This window comes from Siniperca chuatsi, linkage group LG16, assembly GCF_020085105.1.
Source record: "Siniperca chuatsi isolate FFG_IHB_CAS linkage group LG16, ASM2008510v1, whole genome shotgun sequence".
Lineage (NCBI taxonomy): Eukaryota > Metazoa > Chordata > Actinopteri > Centrarchiformes > Sinipercidae > Siniperca > Siniperca chuatsi.
In genome coordinates, this window is record NC_058057.1 from 24,722,543 (window position 1) to 24,745,422 (window position 22,880).

Consider the following 22,880-nt stretch of genomic DNA (forward strand, 5'->3'; position numbering starts at 1 on the left):
TGCCCTGGGGCCATGTAGAGTTAATCCCTGACAGCTAGTATATCATTGAACTAGAGATGCTGTTAACTTTGTAAAATCAGCATTTGAACACAACATTTCAATGTAAAGTACATTCTGTCTCCCCCCACCCCCATATGCTAATATTAATAATGGTTTGATGGAGTCCTATTTTAAGTTGATTTTATTTTCTTTTAATTACAAATGTAGAGTTAAGTCTTCACTGTAATCAGGTAAAACGGATTACAGTAAAGCCAATGATCAAAGCTGATCAAACCCTTACACATTTCTGTCTTTCTACCCATTTGAAGTGAATACAGCGACACAACATGTTTACTTTGTCATTTTTATTGGGATTTAGTCGTGAATTACTGCAATTAGTGCATTTACATGTCAGTTTGTGGCACTGTTTTGCCTTCATTTCGTTGGGCAATATTGACATTTCTGGTTTGATGGACGCGTTTCCGGCCCAGCATACTTCGTACCAGCGACGTGTGAATAGGGGTGGCCATGCACTGTTAAGAGGGGAAGGCCTTACTCAATCTATTTGTTTTATCTTTTTCGTATCCTCCCACGCATTCGACATCGCCACAGTTGTATTTTATCTGTATCGATGGACAGCTTGCGATTTTTCTAAGCTTTTTAGTGTCGAGTAAAACACCGGGACGCCCCTCTCTTTTTGTTTGTCGGTCGTAACGTCCGAACGTCCAGCTGATTGCTTCGAGTGCCGTTCAATTATTCCAGTTCAAACTAAGCCGTTTTGTTTGACTTAACGGAAGGATTTTGTGGCCGAAACGGGCCGAGTTCGCCCCCCTTTTTCACCGACTTGTGGACTTTAAAACAAAGAGGACATTTATCTTTTTGTTTAACTTGAGTGTTGGATCGTTTTTCTCATTGAACGACCAGGCCCCGGACTCATCCCCAGCCTCGCGTTTCCATATCGGTTTTTGTTGGAAGTCATGGGAGACACTAGTGAACGAAGCAAACCCCCGAGTCTACCTCCCCGGTGTCCCTGTGGATTTTGGGGGTAAGTTAAACCTAATATAAACTAGATTAAGCCTGCTATCTTGAACTGAAAGGTAAAACCGGATGAAATATGCTCAACGGGTTCAACTAGTCCAAACCCATTGTTGTTGTTCTGTTGTACAGGCCGAGGGTGGGGGGTTGGGAAGTTAGCTGATAAATAAACCTCCTAGCTTTAAAGCTAGCTAAATATCCACAGTTTTATGTTTATGAACTCACTTTCGTCGTTTCTAACGCCGGCTATTATTTTTTTAATAGTGCTATATCGTGTTTTAAGGCAATTTGTAAACCAGGAGGTGACGTACCCGAGATAGAACATGATTTATTGCCAGCAGGTTCCTTTTAAACCAAACCTGTTTTCTTGAATCACCTCGAAGATAAGCAGCAATAAAACGGTTAACACGTTACTTTGGTTAAACCCTCGAACCGAGCAGTGCTGGTAAACCAGTCTTTTGAGTTATTTTACACCCTTTTACATTCGGTCTTGACAAGTGGTGGATGTGTGTTGCATACCGGATGTGATTCACTGGTGTCTCCTGTGTTACCCCATAGGAAAAATGACTAACTTACATCTAACCTTTAGTCGATTTAACAACGATACTCAAACATGACTGTCCGCTTCTCCTTTATAGGGATGTAAGTTATTCCAAAGCAGCAGAAAAAACATACTAGGATAAGATTACTGTCATCTCATTACAGAGCACCATAGCCACACTATTAACCCCCTGTAATACTTGCATTACAGTAATATTAGTGATGGCTGGCAACCTACTACTATTGTGTGAAATACAACCAGTAAGACAATTGCCTCCCTGTTTGGGGGTATTGTCATTACAGAACATTGTCATATGACTTGTCATTTGGTTGCCGACCCCCTCCCTCAAGCCCCATCCCCCTGTTGCCTTCATTTTGTGGCGTCCAGTAAGCAAACTGGAACCAGTAACCCACCTGTCAATGTCAGGTGACATAAATGGCAGCGTTGTGTGTTGACGGCCCTGCCTGCCTCAGCTCAGAATAACACCTGGCCTGGGGCTGCTGGCTGTCCTGTCCCACACAGGCTCTTCACACATGTCACTGAAACTCAAGACCTCTTTAAAAGATCTTGAATAAGGTTACACTTTCAGCATTTTGAGGGATTGAATTCAGTATTGGTGCTCTTTTTAAAGCATGTACGGCCCCTTAACCTGGCAGTATTAATGACATGTGTCTCCCATCACTAAATACAGTGTTTTTTGTGGTTTAAGCAGCATTATGGTTAATTTAAGGTAAGGTATGACTGATACAGAGTGCTAATACTTGTTTTTAGTATTCAGTCTTAACATTTTACTTATGTGACAATTATTCAGTGTTTCCACAAAGATTTTAATTCTTGTCAGTTTTTAAAAGCTTCAAATAATAATAATAATAATAATAATAATAATAATAATGATAAGACTGGGTGTACACAAACATGTGCGGAAAGTATACATGTTTTCATTCAAATCAAAGACTACACCAGGTGATTTCATTGACTAGTTCTTTGACTTTGGGTGAAGCTGTGTTAATCAGGGAAATCACCTGATTGTAATGATAACCTGAGGAGTTTGAGAACCATATAGACCTTTATGAGAAACTAAAACTCTCCATTGAAAATCACTTGGAGATTTGTTAAGGTACGTTAGCAGTATAGGCCTGCAGATACTTGAAGCAATATTCTCTTTTATAATGTATTTATTTTTTGTTACAGAACACACAACAAACATTTTTGCTAGTGATGCCTTTTGGTCTGGTTATTAAAGGAGTATGACCAAGATATATACTGAGTAGTACACTTAACAGTTGTAAAATAAACTTGTCAGTGCTCTCTGGTCTACAAAATATGTAATAGTGATGCTGTTTTTAAATTACATCAAACATATATTACTGTATTAGGCTATATACTGTATTGGAACTTCTATATCGGCTGACATATATCCGATATGGATATATCAGCAATTGGCTAATATGGAACAATATATTGGAGAGAAATATCGGAAATACTTCCAGCCCCAGTTCAATCCTTTTCCAGGGTTCAAGGTTAATGGCTTGTTTTCTCTGCTGTCTTATCTGCGTATGTTTTTTCCACTCTGCATGCTACTATCTGATGAACCATATGTATTTTAAGTACCTCAACAAGATATGTGGATATATGACTTGGTTGTGGCACTTTTTCTGCCGGAATAATGAAATATTCCCATCTAGTCTCCTAGTTGGAATATTACCTGTAATGGGGGGCACTCTGTAATACCTCTTGCCTAAATGAGTTTTAATTTTTCACCTGCCTGCTGTAAATTGCATTCCTTTCGTATTATTATTATTATTATTATTATAGCTACACAAATTATATTTTGTGCTCCTTAATTGGATACATCAGTTTGTCTTCTAGTATTGTTTAAGCTTCATTAAATACAAGGTGATATAAAATGGTCTCAAAATAACTTTTGCATTGCATGCAGATGTTGAGTAGCCCAGCATCTGAAATATTCGTCTGTTCATGTAAATTGATTTTTTTGGTGTCGCATCCTCGTCAGAAGGGCGAATTCCCAATTTGACAGTTCGATTGCATTATGCAGTTTGTTTTTGTGAAAACAATCGACAGAAGAAACATTCTTATTTATTGCTCTTTGGACATAACGTGTGAAGAAACTTTTCAAGTTTCACCATTCTTAGATTTTATAATACTTTCTCTTATGAATTTCTCAGCACAAGTAAATCACCTTGTTTTCTAGCAAAAAAAATGAATGAATGAGATTATTCTCATTAGAATAAAGTGAAAATGTCTGAACTTGGTTGGACTAACCTTCTCTAAACACTTCCGTTGGCCACAAACCTGCAATTTTCAAAGGAAATTAGGTAGATTTGGCTGTTCAGTTACATTTTACAACGTGAAGTGATGCTTAGAGGCAACATGAATGCAAAATGAATGGAAAGATGCAGCCTGAGGCAAAAAAAAAGTCAACTTGAAAATCTATGCGGCACAAAAATGTGCAGTTATCCTAAGTTGTATGACTGCATGAATGTACAAAGAAAGGAGAGTGCTGTAAAGAAATAAGTTAGTCTGAGCTTTCGCACACACAGTCGGTTCTTGTTGTCACAGCAAACGTCCATCGGGGATCTGTCATCCATCGACGGTTTGTGGCCAAAAGGCACAGACTGCAAAAACACTCCAGCAGTCACAGCGAGCTTAAAATTCACTTTACATTGTATGTGAATGCAGCCTGTCCGTGGGATGGATGTGGCGTTAGCTTGGCTTGAAAGGCATCACAGACAGTCTGACTCTCTGTGCTCCGCTCCCCCTCTGTACTGCTCAATGGTACATGAGAGCCAACTGATAACATTTACTTTGTGTTCTTTTGTTCAGTTCCATTATGCAATATCATAAGAGTTTTATGTTGCGAAATAATAGTAATAAAGCTGCTATAATATACCATTAAACACATACCTTTAAGAAATTTGTTAAGGGACAAGACACATTTGGTGTCTAGCTAAACATCGTTTTTAACTGCTTACGTACTTGTGAGCCTGTCAGTTCAATAAGTAGATGGGTAGAAATCAGCATGTTCTTTAAAAAGTTTTTCTGCTTGTGCTTATGAAGCACCTGGTACAGTTTAAAGTAACTACACGGCAGGTCAGTGTAAGTACAGGGGCTGAGATTTTGACTCAACATTGCTGCCGTGTATTTGGGAGCCCAGAATCATGGTTGCTAAATAATAAGAAAAGGCAGACTTACCTATTTTTGTTGGTTTTCTTTTTGACTCGGGCTTAAAATGGGTTAGACCAAGTGTAACACATTTTTTGTTCACTCAATCGTACAAACATGTAGACTGCTATGGGTTAAATAATTTTAACCTACCTTAAGTAGCTGTAAGATTGTACTGTTTTTATTTGTAACTTTTTCCCCGAGAGTCAATATGATCAGTTTGATTTGCTGTAGATGTCACATTATGAAGTGAAACGCATGCAGAGCTTCACAGTGTCATCACCCTTCATTCTTTTTACTGGTCAGAGATTACACTGAGTTTCCAGTTTATTAGGCACACCTGTACAGTGTAATACATCCAGCAGACCTGGAATAAATGTTATCTTTGTGAAGCCGCTCATATTCAGTTTTTGTTGACATTGTGTCACAGTTTGTTGATTCAGCTCTGTGGCAATTCTTGAGGCTGTGATTAGTGGTGTTTATAGTGGATTACATTATATATGTGTATATATATTTCTAATATTCTGTCCGCCTCGCATTTGAAAATGGGGTTGGACAAAATGGTAGAAGCACCGTTCTAAGTCTGTATCTCCAGTAGTATAATTATAGCAAAAATATGATAATGACAGATCGGGGTCACTCACACCAAAGTCTAATCAATTGTTACTTTGCTCAAGGCCCGTCTTTCTAACAAATTTCATAAGAATCCATTTATAGATAATGCGATATCTTGGTGATGCACAGATGCAATGACTGTAACAGGTGAAAAACATCACCTCCTTGGTGGAGGCAAAAACAGTCTGCAGGCTTGTCCTGCTGCATTGGTCACAAAGCTCCTGTAGGAACAATGATCTGAATACCCTACGGAGTTCCAGCCTCTGTACCATTGACAGGGCTCACAGCTGACAGAAATGGCTGTATTGTGGTGGTATGAACATTAAAGAGAGGTCCAGAAGGTGAGGGAAAGACATGACGTATCTGTAGGAAAAGGTACCACCAACCACCAAGAAAACCAGGAGACAGACAAGTGCATTTCCAAAATGTTCAATGTTTAAAGATTTAAAATCTCAGTTTAAAGATTGAAATCAGCAGAGGTTCACCAGTTGATAAAACTGCCCATTGTCCCCTAGATGGTGTTAAAATGAATCGTTGAACTTTAAGGTCACAGGAAGTATTACAGTATGTTTAATCTTTATTAGTAGTCATATTAAACTGTGTAATGCCAATGCTTTCCCTGTCTCCTCGTGGTTCTCTGCCACACTAAAATCATTGCCCATTATGGCAAAAACGTTGTTAAATTACTCTGTTTTTGTTGACAATTCTCTAAGTAGGCTGGGTCACTGTGCAGCCATGACTGAAACAGGTGACTGACAAAGAACTCTGGGCTTTTGCAGGACCTAACTCTGTAAGTGAAACCTGCATCCATTACACATCCACCCCCTCGCCCTCAAGGCAGCCAATAGCATTTTGAGTATATAGGACATCTCACACTCAGCTTGTTAGGCTCGGCTCTTTGTTGTCAGACTTGACTCAACCTTTATCAGACTAAGCTGTACTTTTTGTCATCTTCAGCTGGCCTTTGTCATGTTCAGCTCCACTGTGTCGGCCTCAATTGTACTTTGAGCTTAATGCTAGAATGATATGGAGACAGTTGCAGACTGATGGAATTTAGGCTTATCATTTTCAAATAAATGCGTTGTTTGCATATCCAAAGGTGTTGTACATGGGCGTTAGATCATCATGACGGCAGGGTACCTAGTGTTGGTTTGAGCTGAACCCAGTATAAGTGACATTATAACTAAACCTTTCCTTGTTTGACTGCAGAAAGATCCGCAGTAATCTACACCAATGTGTAACAGGAGACAGATTTGAAGCAAATTTTGTCTTTCTGCTTGCATGAGACTAGTGGTGCTGAAACAATTACTCTATTGACAGGAAATGAATCAATAACAACGGTAAAACAGTAAAATAATGTAATTTATTACAACCCTCAGCTCCTTCTGTAAGTGATTTTTTTAGTGTCCCCATAACAGCCATTTGCTTCCCCGTCCTCTGATTTCCTGTCATCCAGCCTTGAATTTATTGACACAAAGGCTCAGTTGCCAGAATGACAAACAAAAAAAGGGTTGCTGAGATGAAACATTAGGAGCGATTATGAAAGAGGTTGACGCTCAGGATGTGGTGATAATTGTCATTTGAGATATTTAAAAAGAGGTATGGTCCTACTAGTGTTTGTTACGGAGGCAGTACCATATTTCATAATGGCATTTGTCTTCCCCATTTATGATTAGCCACTCTGCATAAAGTTGATACAGGTATTGGTCTATGTGGAAACAAAATTTTTGTTTTGCCAGAAAATGATGCACCAGATAATTTATGGTAATCATGTGCTTTATTTGTGTACAATTTTGTTTCATTTTCCATATAATTGATTTTTGTTTAATCTTTCATGCCATGATGTTGTCTTCGAATGAACAACATTTTACTTTAGGTTTGTATCAGAACAAGTTGTGGAAACCGTTGTAATAAATAGAGGCAAAGCTTGGATGTCTGAGGTGGTCAATGACATTAATTTTCTCACCTGTCTCCTCAGGTCCAGTAAAACCATGAATCTCTGCTCCAAATGTTTTGCTGGTAAGTCTTTTCTCAATACACAGTATTTCTGAAATGACAAAGAGCATCATGAGATTAAATTGCTTATTTTGTCCTGGGTGACATCTGCATATCATCCCACAGCAAAGAGTTTAGAGCAACTAACATGGGCATGAGACGAAAAAAGAAGTGGTTAAACAGAAAAGGCAGTTGGTCCCTATACTGTGCCACTGTGTCTCCCTGGGTTTGAAACTGGTTAATAAAATGATTTCTGCTATTAGCACAGTCATCATAACCACGCTGTTTCTTCATGGCTTACTTTATTTCCCCAATAAATGTGCTATGCAGCTAAAGTCACAGTTGTCATGAAATAATTTTACAAGCATGGGAGCCTGCCGAATCGTGACTGGGATTGAAAAGTTGCTTGCTCTCTTGTTCACCGGCAGGTGACCAGCTGCCATTTGGGACCCTTTTCCTATTCTAAAATACAGTTTGCAGAAATTGTACAGCACATACATTTCAGGCACAGCAGTATTTAAGGCATGTTAGCCATGAAAAACAGTTTCCAACATATCAGCATGTTAGAGCATCACTTGCCTCGAATGGTTCACCTGTAAAATGTACAATTTCATGCTCGACTACTGAGTTAACTGATGCAAATGACCAAATGTATGCATACTTACGAGAATAATATATTTAGACCAGAAGAGAAGACATTGAATTTCATGTTTTCCATCTCTAACATAGTCTTTGAGGATTAGCTGCTTTCAGCTGGCTACTTGTCACACATAAATGGGGGAAACAGTTCCACATTTGTTTTTTCTGTGAAGTTTTTTTTTTTTCTTGGCATGCAGAGCTGTTCTCACTGACAGACACAGACACAGACACAACTAGCAGCAGCTTGAGGCTAGATGTGCCAGCTAATGTCGGTTAGGAATGCTAACAATGCTAAGAAGTCATTCTAGGAAAATGGAAGGATGTTGTGTTTTAAGAGCAGAATCGGCTATGCATTTGGAAAACAGACCAATAAAGTCTGGTTACCTTATTCAGCATTTTGTTCTGAAACCCCCTTAAATGTAGAAAGTTTGCTTTTCCACAATGTGGAAGTGTCTGACAAAGAAAAATGCCCAATTAAAGTTTGAAAATGTCATGGTATGCATTAAGTTTTTTTTAATGACTCCTCCGGTCTGGTTTGGGAGGATGGGTTGAGGGTGCACTGCAGCCCCGTCGGTGGCCATGGCAACCAGTGAGTATGGCAGACATCAAGGACCTAAGGGCCCGGCTTTGAGTCTAGCATCACAGACAGCAGTGACGCTCAGAATAGACTCAATACACATGAGTATAGAGGCTGAGCAGAAGTGGGTTAGTCCACATGTGGAGGAGAAACTAAAATCTAGGCTGACCTCCCTCACCCTCCCTGAAGGGGAAAGAGTAAAGACAATATCGTCATGGATCAATATCGTCAAGATTATCAGAGAGGTCTGAAGTGCAGCTCAGTCTTCCAAGGTGATCATGTCTTTCTCTTACCAAATCATTGGAAAAGTTACCTTATAGTCATGTGGTTATGCAGTTAACAGCAGGGACTGTTTTGAAAACTTTTGAATTTGGTGCATTTAGTGCTTGGACGACTTGAACATCTTTTAAAGGTATTTTTGGGCATTGGATTTGTCTTTATTAGACAGATGACAGTAGAGAGCTGACAGAAAATGAAGGGAGAGAGAGAAAGAGATGGGGCTGGCGCATTAGGGCTGCAACTAACGATTATTTTCATTATTGGCTAATCTGCTGATCACTTTCTCATTTAATCAATAAATCTTTTGGTCTGTAAGACGTCAAAAAATGGTCAAAACTGCTCATCACAATTTACCAGGGCCCAAGGGGATGTCTTCAAAAACTGTCTGGCCAACAGTCCAAGCCAAAGATATTCAATTTACGATAATCAAAGACGATAACCAGGGAGTTTTTGGCATATTGGCATAAAATACTTGAATGATTAATCTATTGATCAATATTTTACCAATAAATGTTCTTTTAATTGACCAATCAATTAATCAACTTAATTGTTTCAGATGTAATTCAAATCATCCTTTGCATAATCTCCACGTTTGCTTATGGCAATTTGGTTTTGAAGTTTGATTGTCCGACAAAAATGTGAATTGAATGCTTTAATTAGCTAATTGTCAACTGGTGTTGGAGGTTCCTTGAATGCACCAACAAGGAAGAGTTTTCTAAACTTTTGTGTTCTCAGCTGCATTGACATGTGACTTAATGTTTGACACCAAAGGACAAGGCAGCTAAATGTTTACTTTAATGGATCCCCTATCTCAACCAAGTCTCTGCTAAAAGAAATAAGAGGTAATAGACGATGAACATCAGCACTAAGAAAACCTGTTAGATGTTTGGAAACTGTACACACATTTACATTTACCAAGCGGCCAGTACATAATCATTTCATGGACAGGAAAAACCAGCATACCAAAGGAAGTAGAGAGGCAACAGATAGATATATATATATAACGTATGAGAGTTCTCCTTACTCTGGGCAGAGCACTCACTCACTGCTGTTCAGACTTTTTTTGCCCCTTAGTTTTAATTGATCATTTTCGATGAGCAAAGAACCGCCCACCAAAATTCACTTCACAGCTTTATTGTGTAAAAATATCAATAATGTTAGCCTGCCTGGTAGCTACAATACCATATTTTCTACACACTTGCTACATATAACCTGTTATTACAGTTGTAGTGTCAGGAGGTTTGGGGTGTGCGGCTGTATTTCTGTACTACACACCATAAGCAGACGCACAAGTCCAGATTTGAGTGTTTTGACTCTGTTTCTGTGTCGTCTCTCTTTTCTCCTCCTCCTCCCTTTCTGTCTGTATCTATTTCCCTGTCCTATTTTTACATTTCTCTCTGCTTGCTTACTTACTGTCCTTGACCACAGACATCGAAAAGAAGCAGCCAGGGGAGGACTGCACCACCAAGCCTATCCAAAGCACTGGGAGTAGCCAATCACCAGTTTTTAGTAGCGAGACGAGCAGTAGCAGTAGCCAATCCCTTTTGTCATCGCCGCCCTCTAGCTCCGAGCAGCCGTCAGCCGAAGAGCCCTCGCCCACGTTGCCCAGCACGAGGGAAGGTAAGATGGGACCACCAAGGTTTTCACACGTAACGTGTCCTTTTTTTTTTTAGGAAACAAAAACCCTCATCATACCATTTTTATCTTCTGATGAAAAATGTCCTAAAATAAAGACAAAAAAATAATTCATAAATACAGCACTTGTTGTCCAAGGCAAGCTGTTGATGAAAAATGGACAGTCTATTCTTCATGTCTTTTTAAATCCAGTGGGAAAGTACAGAGTGAGATAGAGCAGGGCAAACAGGAGATAAAGTTCTGACTGGATTCAGTCACAGGCTGGTGGGGCGCTGAACCCTTCAACTACTCGCACCGAGGAAGCATAATTGAATGTGAAGTACGTTGCAGAACTCAGGAAATCATTTAATGCTGCAATACTCCCAGCAATTGCTGAGCTCGAGACTACATCAGCAGTGTTTCTTTATAGATATCAGTAGTATGATGTCTTTTGAGGTTGGACCCGTCGTACAAGCACAAACGTTCCTGTGCAGCCTTCAATAACTTCAGATCGGTGCAGTGGTAGAATCCCAATAAAGATATAGGAATCAGTCTGTGTGAATTTTGCTTTTTGACAAAGAGCCACAGCAATAGTAATGCACCAGTACCAAGTGACACACTTGGACAACTGGACCTGTACAGTGCAAGATATACAATAGACAGTTGAGAGCACACTTTTCTCAGTGAAAGATCTAGCTTGTTAGTTTATCTGAATGCCCTGTACGTTAACCCCGTACGTCTACTATTACACTATTATTGAGTCTGTTTTTGAGTTCCAGCATTGTAACTTTCTTAAAGCAAATACAAAATTCCAATTGGGAAAGATAATTCACTTATTTTCACTACAAATTAACATGTTCAAAGAATGTAGAAATGTTTATTTTGTTTATTCTGTCATTTTATGGGGCTTTCGAAAATATTAAACTGCTTTGGAATCTTTGCATCTCCTCTTGTGGAGTATAAAGTATTTTTCGTTTCTAGAACTAAAAAGGACTCCAGGCAACACTCAAATATTACTCAGTAACATAAAAAAGTAAGATTCCTGATATATGTGACATTTACAGTTGATACTAATTTTAGTCACATGTTTTCACTTACAAGTGGAATTAATGTTCCATGTTCAATAAGACTCCTCACAACTTTGTAAAGAGGTCACATTTTGTGCTCTTAAAAGCACAAAATTGAAACGAATGATTTTAAAAGGTGATTCATCAGTACATGTAATATTTTGTTATTTTATAGTAGTTTTCTTTACTCAACATGGACGCACTGTATGGGAAGAGAACGTTTCACATCCTGTCTCACATATCTCTTCATTTTCCATCTGCAGGCATGTCGTCCACAGAAACAGCCCAAGGCACACTCTGCACACCCACAAAACGTCCACGAGAATCAGGTACAGTCAGCCTCTTCGCCCTGCCAGAAGCTATGCGTGACCTCCCCCACTTTCAGCGCTAACTCTTAACCTTGCCGTTTGTTTTCAGCGTCGGCCTCAGAGAGTGAGGCGACGCCAGAGAAACGGCCACGGACAGACGAGAAGGAGGGGAGCAGCGAGGCCCGCGGGACGCCCAAGCAGAAGAATCGCCGGCGCTGCTATCGCTGCCAAACCAAACTAGAGCTGGTGCAGCAGGAACTGGGCTCCTGTCGCTGTGGTCAGTACAAACACATCAGTCACATGTCATCTTAAAAGGCTGCATTAACTTCCACCTTCATACCGCTGCTTTTAATTTCACTGACTCAGTTCCCCCACTGTTTGAAAATGCGTCAAGCAACAAAGTCAGCTGCTTTTAATGTTTCATAAAAGAAGTGGACGTAGTCACCTTGATGTCAACCACTGGTTTGTGGACTACCGTTTTGAAGCCTCAAGATTGGTATTTTGGCCGTCACTATATTGTTTATTTTTTTATTTTTTTGCAACCTGTGACTGGAAGGGACCATATTTGGATGCTAGCTAGGTTAGCAAGGTGCATCCATATTTCACATTAACTGTGATATTAATTGGGATGCCAATTTTGGCTTGTGAAAAACAGGCTTAAAACAAAATGTGCTTACCAAAAAAAAATTAACAGCCGACTCCTAGAGTGTCTTTTAGTACAATCGAACGCTGAAAAAGAAATCTTTAGGCAACCAAAATGTCATAATTAACTTTCATGAACTGAAAACACACTGTGGGTCAAAGTTCTTAGACGAAAACACCGACAGCACCCAAAAACAACTTCACAGCTAGTTAAATGTACACAGTGCAGTGATTATGCATCGCCTCTATCCTGATTGCCGTGGTAGTGACTTATCAATCACAAGGTAGCCCCGCCCTAAAGCATACCATGCTTTATCATCTATTTTACTCTAAATGGGACCATAATTTACTAAATGACCATCATGCTGTATTGTAGAAGACCTGAAACTAGTGATTGAGAACATAAGGTCATTAGTAAAACCGTTTACTGAGGAAATAAATCAAGTGAGCAGTAGGGTCATTTTCTCATAGACGTCTATACAATCGGACTTCTTTTTGCAACCAGTGGAGTCGCCCCCCGCTGGTCATTAGAAAGAATGCAGGCTTGAGGCACTTCAGCATTGGCTTCAGTTTTCAGCTCTGAAGGTTGCTGCTTGGTTTGATGTGAAAAACTGACCACATAAACCACTGACCTAGAGTAAGACCTAAGTATGTCAGCCCCTGGTTTTATTCTTGCTTTTAGGTAATTGTTGGTATTTTACTTTGAAAGGCACAGTCTGTAATCCAGATGTTAAAAAAAAAAGAAGAGAACAACCATCAAAAATAATCTGCTAATACTTTTAAGCTGATTTAACACTGAACACTGAAAGTCTATAATTATCTATGTGAATATACTTCACATTTGCGGTCAAAACATTATGGATGGGGTTTTACTATTCCTTGATGTATCCTATATGAGTGGTGCACTGCGTCAGAGTGCTTTAGAAAATGCCAGGTAAGCTGTCTAACAGACATGTGTTGATGAATTTATAATACTGTACTATTATAATAATGTACTTTGTGCATTGGCATATATGGCAAACCCACTAATGTTCCAGCCAAGTAAAACAAATCATCAAAATACCTGTGCACATCCCACATGTGACTGACGTAACTACTTGTATCTGGGTCTCAGACCCAATACTGAGACCAAACTGTACAATTTTCACACAAAAGTAAATCTTAAATATGCGAGTATCATATTTAGAAACCTCTGGAAACAAGCTAAGAAGTAGACTTTGAGTTAAGATAATTTAGTCAAATTCACATTTTCTGAATCACTTGGATCTACGGGTATACAGATAATACACAGACTTGCACTTGCAAGTTTTTTTTTTTAATTACATATCATTTGTTACTTTTTCAAATCAGTTGGAAAAGTCAGTAAGACGCTTGTTTTTCTACGTTTGTGTTTGAGGTAAAAACACTGATGTGATGTTTTCTCCCATGCAAAGCAGGAACAACAGAACATTTATTGGGGTCACTTCCTCCCTCACCACTTTGCTTTCTGTTTCCCTCCCAGGCTATGTATTCTGCATGCTTCACCGTCTACCCGAGCAGCACGACTGTCTGTTCGACCATCTGGGCCGCGGGCGCGAGGAGGCCGTCCTCAAGATGGTGAAGCTGGACCGCAAGGTGGGCCGCTCGTGCCAACGCATCGGGGAAGAGTGCTCCTGATTGGCCACACCGTGACCAGCCATCCAGTTAGAGATGAGGCGCTTACAAAGAGGAGGAGGAGGTGGAAGGAGAGCTGGGAGGAATGACAAATGGGGGGAGGGGGGAGGGGGGGAGAAGAAGAAGAAGAGGAGGAGGGGAGGGAACATGGTTGTAACATCCTGCATCTGACCTGACAATTCTGGATCTGAGCTTGACGCCACCCTGTTGATGTCCTGATTTCCTGCGTGGAGCGTCTGTTTGGACGAGGCTCTGGACGAGGCCGCTCGGGGCCAACAGGGGCCCTGGTGGCTGTTCTGCGGAGCCACGTTCAGTATCGCATGTTCACACACACAGCCTTAACCCAACCCCCAGTCTTCAGAGGAAGGATGCCGCAGAGACGGATCCAGCCTGTCGTACATCATGCACAGCTCCGCTGTTTCTCGCCACGGTTTCCTCCTCTTTGCTCACGCTCCTTTTATTCAGTACAGGAAGTTGTGGAAGATGAACTGTTGTAGCGTTCAGCTGAACTGATCCATTTGGATTCTCATTCGACAAAGTTTTTGTTTTTGTTTTTTTTTTCCATTTCTTGGTCGCGGGTGAGGGGTCCAGCTCTATCCCACGGCCACTCCTCAGGTCGTCATCAAGGGGTTGGAGTATCAAACCTGTAACCCTGCCTTCCTCCTTCTTTTTTTCTTCCACCGACGTTAAGGTCCATGTGTGATGCTGCACTAACCATGTTTTGCTCGTGCATGGTACCAGCAACAGTGTATTTGTGCAGGTTTGAGTGTGGTAATGTGAGGCAGTCCAAGGATGCTGTCATAGTTTGATTTGATTTTTCTTTTTTTCCCCCTGTGTGGCCGTCATGGTGATTAGCTCTGTTTTTACTGCTTAACCACGGTGTCGTGGAGGACAATACAGCCAATCCCTGCCTCTGCTCACATGGACTGTTGACAAAAAGAAAAATACAAATAAATATAAAAAAATAAAAACCACACTAATGGACAAAAAGTCACTTGGATAAATCCTCTGTGTAGCAGATCCTCTTCTCCCTCTTACCCTCCCCTTTTTCAATTTACTGAGTCGTACTGTTGTTTTACCTAAAGGGGAATACGACTGAATTTTTGTATTCAAATGAAGAGTTCTTCGCCAAATCGCCATGTATTCATTTATAAAAAAGAAATAACCGAAGTTCATCACTGAGTGTCTCTATAGTTGTAGACGATCAGTCAAGAGTGCTAAACTGAATACTAATTACTTACTACCCTTTAAATCGTTCTATAATTTATTTTGTGGGTAGGATTAGGTCATTTAATTTTCAGGTCGGGAATATCTGTTTGGAACCTAATTCTTAAAATGTAATAATTTCGTTGTTTTTTTACGCCCAGGGCGTAATTTCTGCTAGTGAGCTTTCACTAAATCAAAGAGAGATGGGTTTGTCCCACAGTTTAAATCAGTGATGTCATATTGATACACAGCACAAGTGAAAATTGATGTTAAGGCTGAGAAATTAACCAAAAGCTGGTTAACTTGGAGACGTTATACACCTAAAGCAAAAATGAAAAACAAGGTTGGGAAGATAACACCAGCCAAACGTTGATACGTTTTGAATATGGCTGGACTCTTAACTCGCCACGTCAGCAGAGTGATCAACCATGATTGGTTCTCTTCAGTTCAGTTTTGCTATTAATTAACCTCATTCAGGTGTATGTAGGTGTAAGATGAAACGTGAACCCAAGACTCCCAGCGGTCCATCGTGTATTTTTTTTTCTTTTTTTTTCTGTCTGACCCTGTCGAGGTTGTACATCTCTTGACATCACAGATTCAAACCGTCGCTCTTTAGTGTCTAATGACGCCTCTGCTGGTTTTGGCTGCAGAAAGAACGTGGATTCTTAAATTGAGTGGTTTCCCCTTTCCTCATACGTTTTTGTTTTGTCATTGTTTCCGACCCTGCTCTTAATCAGCCTACACAGTCTGACTGCTTGGACTTTGTGCTGTGCATATTGTTCAGTTACACACCTCTCTTCCTCCTTCTCCTAAAGGGGTGTTTTACCAAAATCAACTTTTTTGTTTGTGACGTTGCAGAGGCTGACTTATTTTCTTCAAATTAAAATTTTTGTTGTTTGTTTGGCATTTAGCACACATTGTAGGTGCATTAAAAGTATAAGTTGTGATTTGTTCAGTACAGGTACGGAATCTCCATAAAACGTACTTTGCAGCATCACAGGAAGTGCAATTTGATGATTTTGAATTGTATGTGGCTGTTTTTCCAATTTAGAGAAGTAACGGATACGAAGCAGTAGATTTCCTTAAATGGCAAGAAAATCAGAAAGCGTCCTTTTTTGCAAATGAACATCGAAAAAGTTGATTCAGGTGGAGAGCCCTTATAACCACACACCACTTAACTATGCTAATCCTCATGCACAAATTATTGTTTCTTCCCTCCCTCACCTCTCCCCACCCCTCTTGTCTTTTCCAATGAGAACACAGCTCATAAAGGGAGCTTGGAGAAATGTCGTGGCTGGTTCTTATTTTGATATTTTGAAAAACGTGTTCCTTTTTTGAGTGCTAATGAGAAATGGAAGAAATGGAATATGTTTCTGTACCTTTTTAGAGAAAAAAATTATTTAACCTTATATCAGTTTGAGTTACTTACACCCTAGCATAGAGTGGCATATTTAGTTAAATGTATAAAAAAGCAAGAACATAATTCTGTCCTATTTTCTCCTTTAATTTTATCGTGTTCCAATTTCTGCTGAGGAAAATAAACTGGATTAGAGGATGTGGTGTGTGTTAATCTCTTGTGTGTTTATTTTTCCCATATTAACATTTGTTTGAAACAGTTTTCTGTTATAAAATAAACCATGAACAGAATGCCATAATCCATCAGAGTTCATTATTGATAGTTAAAATGTGAAGCACACAAAACTTACGTAAGTCATGATCTTAAACTACCATAGTTTTTGTATTTCCTGCAATGATTTTGTTTAAGAGTTGATCCCATTAGAACTACAAGATTCAGTATCAGTCTACTGGCCAGTTCCTCAGACGGTAGCAGGATTTGCCTGTAATACTGGTGATTGGGTGTAATGATCATTAAAGCATAGTAACTCAGAATGAGAGGTCACAGTTTGGAGCTTTAACAGATATCCTAAAATGATTGATAAGATATCATTTCAGTGTTTTTTGTGGTTCAGGTATTAATTTGGTGACGACCAAAGTATGTCAGTTAGATTTGCAGTGACATCTTTAAAGCTGTACTTTTCCTATTTAAAGAAAGGAAAATATTAGTTAGCCTATTCATTGCAGTTTCTAACAAATGATATTTGATTATTCACCCTAAAACTAATTAATACATTATTTAGAATACCAAAACATTTTTCTTATAGTTAGCTATGGATACATTATTATTATTATAGTATCTAGGAGGACAGTGATGGCTTATCTGAGTAGTGTCATTTTGTTTTTTGGAAATCGGATCTGCTGATGAGGAATGTGTAATACTGTCTAAAGCTTAAGAGCAAGCAAGTAAGTGGACCTTGAGCTTATTGTAGGTCAACAGCTGTTTCCAAAGTCAAGAATGAGAATGAAGCTCAACACTGAAGTCAACATGGATGAGAATAGTGGTGAAGAAGTATTCAGATCCTTTACTTAAGTAAAAGTAGCAGTACCACAGTGTAGGAACACAGTGTTACAAGTAGAAGACTTGCATTTAAATTTTTAATTTAAGTAGAAGTACAGAAGTATCAAAAGTAAAAGTATTCATTAGGCAGAAGAATGCTGTCTGTGTTACATTGCCACATCATATATTGTGTTATCAGATTATTGTTACTAATAACGTGTAAGCTTCTTTATATAATGTTGGTTTATTTCTTAATATGTCATTTGATAAACTCATCATAGTTTGTCTGCAAAGGTCTAAAATCTTAATCTGAAAAGTAACTAGCAAATATAGCTGTTAGATAAGTGTAGTGGAGTAAAAAGCACAATATTTCCATCTGAAATATTTAGTGGAGTAGAAGTATTAAGTAGCATTAAATGGACATCCTCAAATAATACCTCACAATTGTATTTAAATAGGTTACTGTACTTGACTTTACTTCTGGATTAGAAGAAGTGCAAAAAATTCTGGAAAGTTCTTACATCTGCAGCTCCATGGCAACAGGGCAAACCCAATCTGCGGATGAGGACCATGTAACACAGTTAAATGTCCAGAGCAAGCTAGTAAGTGGACATTGAGTAGTGATTGTTTTGTCAGCTGCTGTTTCTAATGTGACCTGTCAAACTCAGGATTAATCTCATTGGTTGAGGCAACTGAAGTGGGCGGGGCTACACAGCAGCATCGTTTTTGGGTTTTTTTAAAGATAAACCAGTCAGACTGAGGTCGAGATAAAGAGAGTTTTTGACACAAGTTTTTAGCAGGACTCCATCTTTGTCATTCTCAACAAACCTGCTCACAGGTTTGACAAACAGCAGACGAGTTAAGTTAATCAGGGGGAAATGAGAAAATGTCCCTCTCTTGCTGAAATAACCATGCTGTGGTTTTCAAACTGCTGGGACGTTTCTTGTAGTTTAGGTCAGCTGTTTTTAGCTAACGTGCTACAAAACACAGAAAAACTATTTGAAGTTGCTACATTTGTAACTTTTCCCCCGCTTAAAAAACGTTGGACGTGTAAGTGAACTCTTTCTTTAGCGAGTTAATAAAGTGGACAGGCCAACAGGTCCTTAAACATCTTGAAAGGACACTGGACCAGTTATGCTAAGTCAAAGGCTACAGAACATTTAGCTATATCTCAGTATTAGCAGTTCATCTGTTTTCGGCTACCTTAAGGCGAGGTAAGTTTATTTGTAGAGCACCTTTCAACAGTAAGGCAATTTAGAATGCTTTATAAAACACAACAATACAATATATAAAAGAAACACAAGGCAATATTAAAAAAAGACACCTGTGTGAAATAAGATGGAAAATAAAAATAAGCAAACTGACCTCAAGGAGTTTTCATTGGGTTTTGGAGACAGGAACACATTGACCATGGTTGTTACAGTATTGTGTATGTTTTAAATTTGTAGTTTTTGAATAGGCTAATAATGAGTCATATTTCTTTTACTCACCTACCTGTTTTTTGTGTTTTTTTTAGTTTTTTTTAAATTGGCTTTTATTTTATTTGCGAAAGAAGATCAGCGAAAGAAGAGCGAAAGAAGATCATATTGAAAGAGGAAGCTGCTGAAAAGTCACCTTAAAAGGTACAGGAATTGTGTTTTTTCCAAATCTATATATATATATATATATATATATATATATATATATATATATATATATATATATATATATATAGTATTTTCTGTGTGAGAGCTGCTGTAGCTCTATGAGGGGCCATTATTCAGAATTACCATGCATGTACTTGTACTTTTCCTCTCACATACACGTATGAAACCAAACTCATTCACATACTTTACTGACTGGACAGAACTGGGAAACCTCCCGTTATTCCAAGATGGCTAACCCCACGGCTAGCCAAAGCAATGCAGCTTGAACCCTCTGTGTTTGATTTGTAAAACTGATGTCAGTGTGCTTTCTAAAACGGTTACTATAGTGAAATTAGACACTTTTTTTTGTACTTTTATCGCAAGTACATTTTGGTGAAGTAACAGCACTTCTTCTTGAACCTGACATTGCAGCATGTACACTGGTTGCATGTATACCATTTTAAACCTCGAAATGCTGAACAGAGCTCAATTTGAGTGGGAGTTACTTTTTTTTTTCCCTGTGTACTTTGGAGATGTTGAGTTTTAAAATAATGTTTTGAGACAGATTTATTTCAATTTCAGTGAAAAAGCCTCTCCACAACATGGAGGGAATGTGACTTTGTTGTTGATGTTTAAGATGTCTCCACATACTGTGCACCAGAAACAGACAAAGGACAGTTACTGTGCTTAAACACTAGATGGTGCACTAAGACAGTAAAGACGTGGTTTCTCCTCCGGTTCATCTCTTCATCATCTCTCACACAAGAAGAATCATTTTTATTTTCTGTTCCACATGTTTTATTAATAAAGCTAAGATGGAACCATGTGCTCAGTGGTGTGTCTGATAATTTATTGAAATAAAATGTGGGATAACTGATGTTTTTTTTTTCTTGTCAATTTTTTCTCATCTCACCCCTCTTCTCAGTTTCTTTCTCAGTTCCTCTCTTCATCATTTCTCTCCTCTTGTCTCCTCATCTTCTCTTCATCTGCCTTCTCTCCTCTCTTTCTCCAAGGCGCAATTGTTTTGCTTTTCTCTCCCTTTTTTTCTCTACCTCTTCTCTCAAGTCTACACACTAAAATTGACCCAGAATGGGTTCATTTTACCCAGTATCCATGGGCAGAAGAGGGGTGGACAACTCATGGATTCTGGGTAAAGGTAACATAGTATTCGTCTGTGCTATATTGACCCACACTGGGCCAATGCTTTTAGTGTGTATTCTTCTCCCCCCCCCTCTTTTCCACTCTTATTTTCCATCCTTCTGTATTTATGGTTAAATGTTTTTATCTAAATGCCAAAAATAACCCTTGTTTGGACATTTATTGTGTTACCGTGGTTGTTTATGGCTTATATTAATTCAGATTGACCTTAAAGGTCCCACCTTTAATTCTGTCTAGTTATGAACTACAACTTATTCTGTGCTGCTATGAACTGTTTTACTCTGGTTTCTTCTTGCTTTATCCTACTATACTTTTGGTTTTTTTTTTAATTTAGTCTATGCCATATTCCTCTCTTATTCTTGCCTTTTGTCAGAGGCGGCAGCTAACGATTATTTTCATTTTTGATTAGTCTGACAATTATTTTCTTGATACATCATTTTGGTCAAGAAAATGTCAGAAATTGGTAAGATTCAGATTACTTGTTTTGTCTGACCAAATAGTCCAAAATCCAAAAGTGTATGATAGAAAACAAATGAGGAAGCGTCCATTCCCTTTCTTGTAGACAGTATGCCCGAAGATTTTAAAAAGCTAGACTGAATTATTGGCATGTTTGCTTAATTAGATTAATTCATAGTCAGTTGTTGCAGATTAATTTAATGTCGATCGACCAATCGATCTGCTTTTGTCTTGTGTTTCCTCTTTGTTTTTATTCTTCTATTCACCTGTAACTATTCTATTCTACTTTAGTGGAGCAGGCTAGTTGTGGGTGTCGGCAGGTGGAGCTCCATGCACTCCCATTCAAACCTTCAGGAGGGTCCAGGACTCGCTCAGAGACACACACTGATTCACACACACACACACACACACACACACACAAACACGCACACGCATGCATGCGCGCGCGCACACGGCTGTCAGGCGTGTCAGAGAAGCGCTCGAGCCTCTGTGAGTTGAGAGAGAGAGAGAGAGAGCGCGCGCGCGCTGTGTAGTCAGTGTTTTACCGTCAGCGGGACCGGACAGACTTGTGTGTATTAGTTAGTGTGGGTTTGCTGGTTTGTGTGGTTGTTTTATTTGTTTTCTCGCTTCTATAAAATGGGATTCTGACAGCAGCCGGGCTACGGGCGCCGCCGGCTCCTCCTGACCGGAAAATGAAGCGTCTCTGTCGGAGGCTGGCGGTGGCCGTGGCGGTGCTGGTGTGGCTGGGGGCGCTGGTTTACCTGCTGGTGCTGAGCCGGAGGAGGCTGCCGGACCTCGGTACCGGAGCAGGGGGAGGAGGAGGAGGAGGAGTAGCGGGAGGCGGAGAGACAGCGTACAACCAGGTGAAGTATAGATACTAACACCTTTGCTACTGTGTTTGCGCGCGACATAGGGTAAATTGAGTGTGTGTCCGAAAGAAACATCGCTATGATATCCCTGTAGGGACTTCCAGTGTGTCTGTGGAGTTCACGGCAGTCACACTGTAGGCTAATCTCCTATAGTAAACCCAAAATACCGCCGTATCCCGAGTTAAAGTGCATCAATAATGACTTTATAGTGACATTAGTGGTTGGTTGTTGGTTGTTTTATGGCGTTTATATCCCCATAAAGACTTGTAGTTTGGCTGTGATATCTTTAGTTTCTCCCAAACCTCAAGGATAGTTTGTGATTCAGTGGTGGAAAAAGTATTCAAAGTCTTGAGTAAATGTAGCAGTATAATAAAACTATTTGAAATTGAGTAATAGCAAGCAGGTTAGCAATAAAATGCACTTCAGGAAAGGAAATGATGGCAGAGTTAATGTATGTGTGATTAATTTTAGTAATTGGTCCTGGTGCAGCTAAGTGGCACTAATTAGTAGTTTAAAATGGCAGGGATTCCAATTTTGTAAGACTTTTTCATGTTTTGAAGATCCATTCTTAATCTGCAACTAATTTAGTGAAGTAAAAAGTACAACATTTCCTTCTGAAATGTAGTAAGAAATCTCACAAAATTCAAACACCAAATGTAAGCAAATATAACCAAAAGTGCCTAATCCTAAGAACTTAATTCAGGTAAATGTACTTAGTTATTTCCTGCCTCTAATGTTCCCAATCTAAACTACAGGAAATATGTTATGATGTAACTTCTGTAGTTTCCTCTTTGGTATCAGTGAGCCTTTACCTCCTGCGCCATAACAGGAGATTCCTATTTAATCCTACAATTGTCCTGTCTGTAGTGGCTCTAAAGATAATGATATAATACTCAACATGCTATTTTTATACATACTATACGTGCTATTCCTATTATACCCCAATAATATATCCATACATCCACTATAGGGGCTCTTATAATTGTATAAAATCATTATCAGATTGCTGTGGTTCTTTTGAAGATAATTAAGTTAATTTTCGAC

The 22,880-nt window shown here is 39.2% G+C and overlaps 2 protein-coding genes across 4 annotated transcripts in view; both read left to right on the top strand.

The window, feature by feature from the left end:
* The first annotated feature begins 454 nt into the window (after nt 1-454).
* Nucleotides 455-16,888, top strand: zfand3 (zinc finger, AN1-type domain 3). 2 transcript variants are annotated; one of them, XM_044169219.1, is made up of 7 exons: nt 455-1,024; nt 6,070-6,143; nt 7,332-7,372; nt 10,272-10,463; nt 11,788-11,853; nt 11,942-12,109; nt 13,976-16,888. In XM_044169219.1, the coding sequence occupies exons 3-7, from the start codon at nt 7,345-7,347 to the stop codon at nt 14,128-14,130; spliced, it is 609 nt and encodes a 202-aa protein (XP_044025154.1). In that variant the 5' UTR covers nt 455-1,024; nt 6,070-6,143; nt 7,332-7,344; the 3' UTR covers nt 14,131-16,888. The 2 variants fall into 2 exon arrangements, with proteins under 2 accessions (XP_044025154.1, XP_044025153.1); XM_044169218.1 differs by lacking the exon at nt 6,070-6,143 and having other exon boundaries at nt 456-1,024.
* Nucleotides 16,889-18,924: 2,036 nt separating this feature from the next.
* The window catches only part of galnt14 (UDP-N-acetyl-alpha-D-galactosamine:polypeptide N-acetylgalactosaminyltransferase 14 (GalNAc-T14)), a 160,440-nt gene continuing 156,484 nt past the window's right edge, over nt 18,925-22,880 (top strand). The window contains exons 1-2 of one of the 2 annotated variants that reach the window (XM_044169064.1): nt 18,925-18,942; nt 19,245-19,350. Coding sequence is in view for 1 of the 2 variants with exons in the window: in XM_044169063.1 (XP_044024998.1) it covers nt 21,660-21,830 (171 nt within the window). In the remaining variant the exon portion in view is untranslated. Of the gene's footprint in view, nt 18,943-19,244; nt 19,351-21,439; nt 21,831-22,880 lie in introns of those variants that run through there. The other variant, XM_044169063.1, reaches the window with a different exon arrangement.

Bases quoted from the DNA above. Each gene is read 5' to 3' on its own strand.
- zfand3 (XM_044169218.1), top strand. From the start codon at position 957: ATGGGAGACACTAGTGAACGAAGCAAACCCCCGAGTCTACCTCCCCGG. The intron at 1,025-7,331 runs GTAAGTTAAACC...CTGTCTCCTCAG, and splicing joins TGTCCCTGTGGATTTTGGGG to GTCCAGTAAAACCATGAATC. The intron at 12,110-13,975 runs GTCAGTACAAAC...TTTCCCTCCCAG, and splicing joins ACTGGGCTCCTGTCGCTGTG to GCTATGTATTCTGCATGCTT.